Here is a 9,432-nt window from a genome sequence, read left to right as displayed (position 1 = left end):
CGAGGTTTGGGTCAATGTTCATATTCGACGAAATCAGGATCGCTTGCTCAAAGTTTAGGGAGGGTGATGATGCCTGTTGGGGTGAAGTGATGGCGATGATTCTGGTGTGCAATCTTGACGGGACCCTCTTTTTTGAGGTGTGTGTGGGGTTATGTGTGGGTGTCTCTCATCAATTCACGATGGTTTTCTCCTAGTTTTTCGTTAATGATGTGGGCAATTGTCTTCTACTTAATTGATTGATGAGGCGGATCTTTAGCCTCCCTTTCGAAAGGTACTCCAAAACAATTAGGTTCCACTTTGACTTGAAATATGTTCCAAGTAAAGCTATACTTTGATGTCCTATGCACATAATAATAGAACTAAAAAAATTCTCCTACTCTCATGAATGTCTCCATGGTACTTTGATTTCAGACAGGATATCACCTATGCATATGTCTTCCATTATTGATATGCATTTCCTTGGCGGACCCAATTTGGCGCTTGGAGGGGGGGGAGGGGGGCGAGTGCGATTGATAGGGATTGAACCCACGATCTCTTCCTTCCGAGTGGACTACACTAACCACTACGCCACCTCAACACTTGTGAATACCTATTTCTTGTTTTACATTTCTATGTATAGGAAATGCACCCTCCCCCTCCCCCCCCCCCTACGTTTTCAATATTTCTTCTTTTCTTTTTTTGTTTCCTGTTTTATATTTCTTTTTATATTTGTGAACCTTTTCAAATCAATGATTTTTTTCCAAAATTTATGAACTTTTTTCTATTTGAATGATTTTTTTCAAATTTGATTAACTTTTTTAAAAAATAAATGAACTTTTAAATATTTTTGCAAACTTTAAAAAAATCGATGAACTTTTTTTCAAATCTGATGAATTTTATATTCAAAATTGATGAACTTTTTTTTTCAAATGCAATGAACTGTTTTCAAAATTCATGAACTTCTTTTCAGATTTGTGAACTTTTAAAGAAATCGATGAACTATTATTCAAATTATTGAGATTTTACTCAAAATAGATGAAAAATATTGTATATCGATGAAGTTTTTTTCGGAATCAACGATTTTTTCCAAATCGATGAACTTTTTTGAAAATTGAGGATTTGTTTTCAAATTAAATGATTCTTAAAAAAACCAATGAATTTTCTTAAAAATCACTCATCCTTTCCTCAAAATCAATGAACAATTTTCAAAATCAATGACCTTTGTTTCAAAATCGATGAACTTTTTCAAATTCGATGATGCTTTTATAAAAATTGATGAAAGTTTTTCAAAATTGATGAACGTTTATCATAAGTTGTTATTTTTTATTTGTGTAATTTTTTCCCAATTTCTTGAACTTTTTTAACCCATGAATATTTTTAATAAATCTATGAACTTTTTAATTTCACAAACATATTCAAAATATAAAAACATGGAGGAAGGTCTTTTTCCTGAACTAGCAGCGCAACACAGCCAGAAAACAAAATACAAGCGAGGCGATGGAGCAACGATTATTTTTCAGTGAGCGAGCCAAAGCGAATCCGAAGGGAGCGATGGAGTGATATTTAATTGGCTGCTGCCTGGTGCTGGTCGCTGTAGGCGCCACTTCTCCAACAGACGCCTACAGGGCCAAATAGGAGCTCCCCCTTCCTCTACTTTGATGTCATCCACCTAGCTCTAGGCCCCCACGTTTGGCCCAGTCTTGACTTGGACCACACTGGGCTGCAAGCTCAGCCCATAGCCCAGGAGAATGGACCCGACCGTGCTGCCCTCCTGAAACCCCTCTGATAGTTCATGAAAGGGGAACGCCCTGGCGCCTGTAATCCCACTACCACGGATAAATGAGATCTTTGTTCCATGCATGCATCACCTAAAGCCCACGTCACACTTGTAGAAACGATATGCTGAAGAAGAAGAAAAAAACCTGCTACAGGCTCAAAATAATATGAAGAAATGTTGAGATGCACTCGACTGAGAGGACATTTGAGGAAGGTGGTATACCTCAATATGCAACCATGTAGTGAAACTGCTCGGGGATTGCACAATTTTCTGAAGTTGAATTCAAAATGGTATGGCCGCTTCAAAATTTTGAAGATAGGTTTTTTTTGGTTTATAGACATTTCCGGTAGAATAAAAAATGTGGCTTTATAGACATTCTAGTTATTTCCTTGTGTAATGTAGGGCCTTAAATATATAATACTATGTATATATTTGATGCAAATTTGGAGTTTGTGACAATGGGAATATTAAAACATAATGGTGCCGAATCTGACTTTGACCATCAGTTCTTCAGCTTCCGACGAGAGAGCACACCACCATCGCCATGTGGGATACCAAGAGCTGAAAAGCTTATTCGTTTTTGGAATTAAAAGAAACATCATCTTTATTTTAGCTCAGATCAGATCTAGTTGTGCTTTTTATATTGGCACAGAAAAATATCAACATCTCCAGTATCAAATAAATAAATATAAAAATACATTTCACGATAGATAACTTGGTACATTAAATGTTAATATTTAATATAACGTTCATCAAATATGAAAAAGTTTAAAATTCAAAAAGATTAATGCACTTTAATTTTTAAGAACGAAAAGGGGGTACTCAGTTCTCCTTTGGAAGACAAATTACAGCCTCCACAAGCACAAAATGGTCAACCGAAACTTTAGGAAGAAGGAATTGTACAGACAAGTAGCTTAACAACACTGGTGAGACTGAACGTGCAAACTACAGGAGCACCGGGATACAAGGATATTACTATCAGGCAACTATCCACAAATTCATCTAGACACTGTTATAATCATGTCGCCTGTAGGAAATAAAGCATCCTCTTAACAGTTTGTTGCCTCATTTGTAGAAGTCAAAGTCTGTCTCAGGCTTCTTGACGTTGGTTCGGTAACCCTTCTCGAAGTCCTTGGGGAGGATAACATAGCGATTTTTGCGGACAGCATGCATGCCAGCTTCCTGGCAAATAGCAGTGATCTGAAAAAGAATGACACAATTAACATTAAAAAAGGAAGGAGGAAAAGGGTGCATAATTTACAATATCAATTACTACATGACATGTCATAATAAGGCGATGCTACTGCTATTATAGGTGTCAATATGGAACAAATGTAAGGTGGGCAGAATGTACATTAACTATGATAAACTTTAAGAGTAAGGGATTTGCAGAACTGTTATCAATTATCATGGCCTAATTGATCTGAGGCAATGAATTTCCTATGCTGCAGTAGTACGAGTGAAGAGACTGTTCAACATAGTGAGAAGGCACTCACATCAGCAGCACTGATTTTATCAGGTCTGGAGACATAATCTTCCAAATCAACCTCGTCACTCAAGTTCATCTTAGCAGTACAAACCTGAAACAAAGGAGGCCATCATAAATATCAGATGCACACGAAATATAATCCAAGAAAAGGTTCAAGAAACAAAGATTTTCAGTAGTTAAATTTTAGTCTTAGATGCAAGCTCATAACTAATTAGTTACTAGTTGGAGCTCTAGGTCAATTTAGGTACCAAAAATTATCCTTGCAACCAAAAGATCTGCCTTGTTCACCACTTTCTTTTAAAAAAAGATAAAAGGTTTGAGAGCCATTTACTACTCTAAAGAAAATGACTGCAAGTGCAAGAACTATGAATACAAGACCATCAATACAATCTACTACACTGTAATATAGAGAAGACTTTCCAAACAACTATCAGTAATATTTTGAAAAGCATACCATGTAAAGTATTTACAAAGAAACTTACTTGGAAAACAAGCCTCTTCTGCCTCCGGTCCGGCAGGGGGAACTCGATTTTCCTGTCCAGTCTTCCTGGACGCAACAGAGCAGGATCTAGAGTATCTGCCCGATTGGTTGCCATTATAACCTTCACATTAACTGTTTGATCAAATCCATCCATCTGCATACAAAGTTCACAATGAGATACTCAAACCCCTCCTCAAGGCATGAGAAAGTTGCATGTCATAGTCTTAACAATAGCCTTTTCCAGGAGTTACTTCCTATCCTAAAAAAATCACAGATATTATTCCTAAGGGTGTGCACACATTTTGTAAAATCGGAACTAAACAACTGAGCTTTACAATCTAAGTAAGTGCTTTTCTTTTTTCATTTACATCTATATGCATGTTCGAAATGCATGATATTCTAGGATTAGTGGCAAACAACCTGAATTCCAGCAAACCAAGTACAGCTAGAAACTTTACCTGATTCAATAGCTCCATCAGAATACGCTGAACTTCTCGGTCAGCCCCGGTCTGAGCATCGAATCGAGCAGTGGCTATAGCATCAACCTCATCAATGAATATTATAGCCGGGGCATTCTCTTTAGCTAAGCGGAATACATCTCGAACCATCCTTGGGCCCTAAGGTGAGATAAATGATACAATGCATCAACAAAAGAACTGATAGGTAGCAAACCGGAGAAAAGCTTCAGGTAGCAAATTCTTGTGTAAAGTGTAATGTATGAACCACTACCAGAAACATTAAGAAGCAATACGTAATATCACTGACAGCATGAATCGTAGGCTATATTAACAGTAGTTTACTTGCGTTGGTAATGCATACAGTAACTATACAGAATACAAACAAAATGAAGTTGCGTCAGATGTTCACAGTTCACAGGCACTGCTTAGGTAGTTTTATTCTTGTAACCTTGTGTTAACGGATCTCTCCGGAACACTTCAGTTCAAACACGTGCAAAAAAATTACGCAGGAAATCTTGAGCATAAACAAGAAAACCTAACAAATACCTAACAAACTAGGCATCTATTACATGATCAACGCTTAACACATGCAATGTTTTCCGTAAGAACGAAAAGGAGAACTGAGTGCAGAAACAAGGTTTAATATATGCATGTTACAACTATCCGCATCTTACCTCACCCAAGTACTTCTGCACAAACTCTGAACCAACCACTCTGATAAAAGCAGCAGTAGTGTGATGTGCCACAGCTTTAGCAAGCATGGTCTTGCCAGTGCCTGGAGGACCATAGAGCAGCACCCCTCTTGGTGGATCTATACCAATCTGCTTGTACAATTCATGGTGTGTCAATGGTAGCTCAACTGCCTCCCGAATTTCTTGTTTTTGGATATCACATCCTCCAATGTCCTGAACATAACAGAACATAGCAAATTGTTATTGACTTCTTTTTAATTCACTGTATGAAACAACTTCCATAATTCACAAAGATACAGACTTCATAAATTGAAAAGTTCTGGTCATGTTATGCACATAATTCTCAGGAAATAAAGTGTTCAATCTTGGCCGGCCTTAAGGATAGGAAAAAACGACACAGGATCAAATCATTGCATGGGCATACGATGCTGAAGTAAGAAAGCCACAAATAGCATAAAATTTAAAGGATTTATTAGACCATTCCTACAGTACTATGGTAATTTGAGATCGTCTATTATGTTGGCTAGAATAGTTTTATTTTATAACCTGCTAAAAGGAAATGCACCCGCAGTACTAAAATTGCCGGCCAGTCTCCAGAACTGATCCCAGCATTTTAAAGAGTAGCTAGCAAGAGAAAATGTGGAAGCAAGTCAACGCATAGCAATCTCTTCTTGTTTATCAGAAATTCAGCACTTCTACTACCAGCATAAAAGCTGCAGAGATTATATACATACATAACTGCCGAAACAACTGAAGCACACTTGAATGTCCAGCAAAGCAATTCCTTTGCAAACATCGCCAATATCTACTATTATAGCGCAACCAGTTCATATCTACTAAAAGGATGCCATAATCTACATGAAGTAGACCCAAATTGAACACAGGTCACAGGCAAATCCAACATACCACCAACCTATCTGCCAAAAATCTACTGCTCACTGAACAATTGTGCTAAGAAACCATGACCGTGCTGCTACTACTATTACTATGGGCAAATAACTGATAGCAGAAGCAGATAACATACATGTTACAGAGACCAGCTAGTGTGAATCCTAAGGTGGTCAACAAATTCAGGGTCCCAAATGTATCTAGGGTTGGCAAAATTGAAGACAGCAATCCTTAATATAACATAAAATTGAGCTAGGGCGCACACGGATCTGAGAAACCCATACCGAGTAGAGGACGTTGGGCTTCTCGGAGGAGGCCAGGAGCGAGATGCTCGAGTCGGCCTCGGGGGGCAGGACGTCGACGAGGGCGTTGGAGTGGCGGTGCAGGGCGACGGAGGCGGAGGGCTTGAGCAGCTCGCGGTTGATGGTGCTGAGGATGCGCACGTAGTAGTTGCTGCCGGTGGTGGAGCCGACGATGCCGTTGTTGCCGTCGACCATCTCCATGAACTGGCCGATGACGAGCGGCACCGACTGGATCCGCTTGACCTCCTCCTGCGCGCGCAGCAGCTCGCGCTTCAGGTTCTTCTGCTCGTCCTTGACGTACTCCTCCTGGATCTCGACGAACTCCATGTGGCGCTGGAGGGACTTGAGGCGGCCGTAGAGGTCGTCGTCGTCCTCGGCGGAGGGGGCGGGGGCCGCCGCGGGGTAGGACGGCGGGGGCGCCGACGGGAGCGGCGCCGGCGGGCTCGGCGCGACGGCCGCGGCCGACATCGCGGGCGGCGGGGCGGGGGGCTAGGGTTCGGTGGCGGGGGCGGGTCTGCGGTTCCGATCCGTCGAGAGGAGCGCAGATGTGTGCAGAGGAACCGAGACGCGAACAGTGATTTGCTTGGAAGAAGGGAAAGGCAGCAGTAGTAGCCGGGCCACTTTGTTTGCCTATGCCCCAAACTTACACGGATTCGATCTCTTCTACTTCCTCCGTGACATTTCAAATGACTACTACATACGGATGTATGTAGACATATTTTAGAGTGTAGATTCACTCATTTTGCTCCGTATGTAGTCACTTGTTGAAATGCCTAGAAAGACAAGTATTTAGAAATGGAGGGAGTATTTTTTATTTTTTATTTTTGAAAAAAAACACGCATTCATATCGAATAATTATCAAGTAAGACAGTACGTTAGAAAGACAACAAGATATAAAACGATCGAAAATAAAAAAAAGGAAAATCATAAGGGTGTGGCTAGATCTCACTCGAAGTCTCAGTTAAGTGACAAAACATACCGAAAAGAAGAATTTTTTTACACATATCTTTATGTAAGATCTCACGAATATAGCATCGACTGAGACTTCGTTAAGTCTTAGTCGACTGAGATTTAGCAAACCCGAAACCATAACGTTTGTGTTCTTCATTCGGTTGTATGCCTACCCTCACAGTCCCTTTGTCGAGATTGATGCGTCATCACCGGTACCACCTCATAGATGCCATCAGAGAACTAAAAATTAAGAAAAATAAGGAGTAACTGTAGAACTAAGAAAACGAAAGGGGTTGGTCACCACTCTTTTTTACTACCGGCCAACCGTTGGACGTGGGAGATGTTAGGGCCCCAGGTAGTAGTTAGAGCAGACATTTGTGGTAGTTAGTATCGGGGAAAGATGCATGAATAGAACTCAATGTTGCTTGCCCAAGCCGTATTAACTGAACGAGTTAAGGTATGTTTATATGTTTGAAAAGAGGCGGACAGACCAATGTGATGACCAAATCCCTGTTGTTACACCATCATCTCATTATTAAAACCGTTCTACCTCTTCATTTTTCTAAGTATAGTCGTCACCAAAGTCTTCTTCATGCTGTCGCCACGACCCACTCCTCTATCTTGTCTGGTGGTTCGTCGTGTCGAGAGGAGTGGGGACCCATTACTTTCGTATTTTTTAGGTTGCATAATTTCATGTTTCCTTTTTTTAGGGGAATATAAGTTCATGTTCCCTTATGCTTTTTTTTGTTTTGTTTCCCTACCGGTGTCGATGGTGGTGGTTGGAATAAGGTCTTTTCAACCTTTCTCTAGCTCGATGAAGTCCAATCTAGCAACGGCAAATGGCCCATGGCAAACGGTGAACAATCAAAGTAAGATAACCCTCGGGTGTCTTTCCATTGTATTTTTTTTTTGTTTTCTTGATAATATCCAGTTCTAAGATGGCCTTTGGGTGTCTTTTCTAAAAATGAAAAAAGGCATTTGCAAGTGTTGACTCGTGCCACTCTCACACTCTCTGCTTTTTTAAAGGGCTATATACATTGTGAGAAAAGCACTTCTCTGCTTGGTAAATGAGACTTAACCTCTGTACATTTTGTTATCCAATGAATGTGCTCTTGTTTCTTTTTTTGGACACGCTAGTATATTCTTCTTGTTTAAGAGAAGAAAAGCAGATTGCCAAACACCAAATGTCTAACTGATGCTAAACCAATCGAGATTATTGCAGTATCGTATCTAAGAGCCTGATAGCAACAGATGTCATAAAATAAAATAGGCACCATGTGTAGCCATACAAATACAAGTATCATCACGGATTCGTGGGCAGGGCAACATCCATTGTGTTGTAAAGTTAAAATTTTAAAAATGACGAGCCAAACTGCAAAGAATTGAACATAGAAGAAATATAATGAACTTCAAAGGTAGAAGAAAAGGTTGGCAGACTTAAGACTAAGGGCTCTATCTTGCATTCTTGTTCACAAAATTTCAGTAGTATCATTTGTTAACAAAACACATCTGCATCTAATCGAATGGTTTTCTTGATAGCGTCCAGGACTCAAGTACAATGGTAGTAGAAATAAAAAGATCTCTGGACTCAAGTTAAAGAGCTCCACGCAAAGAGCCATCACCCATATTGTCTCCAGTTGACCACCTGCCCAGCCTACATGTTCACATACAAAGCTGTCAGAGATACTAGCACTAGTATTATTCCATATGTAGATCAGGCATTACATGAAAAACAGATTGTTGTAGCAGTAACGGTACCAAACATGAATAGATGCATTCAGGTTTCAATCCAGCGTGATCAGTATACATCATTTTCAGAGGAAATGTACTTTTATTCTGTTTCCAAAACAGCCTTTTCTATGCCTGTACCAAGCAATGCAGCTAAACATATGGTGGTTCTTTGAGGGCAGACCGGCGAAACAGAAACCTTTCGTTCTGAGGAACAACAGGAACAGAGACCCACTTGATGCAGACAAAAAAGATCATCAAATAAATGGCAGGCATTATGGTCAGGAAGAGACCAAAGATCATTAAATCCACCAAAAGCTTTTGCTTAACCTCAGTTCCGTACTTCAACTTCATCTCATAGTTCCTCAGGTACATTGCCAAATACAGTACAGCTGCAAATACCAAAAGAACCCAACTACCATCTGGTACACTCCCCAAACCTGAAGAAAAGAAAATTTGTTCCAGGCACAGGGGGTGAGAAAGCATATAACGACAATGATGTTGACCTGCCATATCAGAAGCATTATGATGGTCACCAATATTGTAGTGATCGTCATGACCCCAAGTTCAGCTATGCCTGTTGTAAATACTGGGCATTAGAAAGATTATGTGGCGGTAGTGGTGACAATTCGAATGAAAGAGAGGAATCATATATATAACAAATCAATGCTTGGATGACTTAGGACA

The 9,432-nt window shown here is 40.1% G+C and overlaps 1 protein-coding gene across 1 annotated transcript; it reads right to left on the bottom strand.

Moving 5' to 3' along the window:
- Positions 1-2,530: 2,530 nt before the first annotated feature.
- Positions 2,531-6,549, bottom strand: LOC125531048 (26S proteasome regulatory subunit 6B homolog). Its single transcript, XM_087543044.1, has 6 exons — positions 6,049-6,549; positions 4,859-5,089; positions 4,185-4,343; positions 3,728-3,880; positions 3,253-3,336; positions 2,531-2,956 (listed from the first exon to the last, which is right to left on the bottom strand). The coding sequence occupies exons 1-6, from the start codon at positions 6,532-6,534 to the stop codon at positions 2,822-2,824; spliced, it is 1,248 nt and encodes a 415-aa protein (XP_087399170.1). The 5' UTR covers positions 6,535-6,549; the 3' UTR covers positions 2,531-2,821.
- Between the last annotated feature and the right edge of the window lie 2,883 nt (positions 6,550-9,432).

The sequence above is a fragment of the Triticum urartu genome, chromosome 2A (assembly GCF_056163025.1).
Source record: "Triticum urartu cultivar PI428250 chromosome 2A, HENAU_Tu73, whole genome shotgun sequence".
NCBI lineage: Eukaryota > Viridiplantae > Streptophyta > Magnoliopsida > Poales > Poaceae > Triticum > Triticum urartu.
This window is presented reverse-complemented; position numbering and strand designations above follow the sequence as displayed.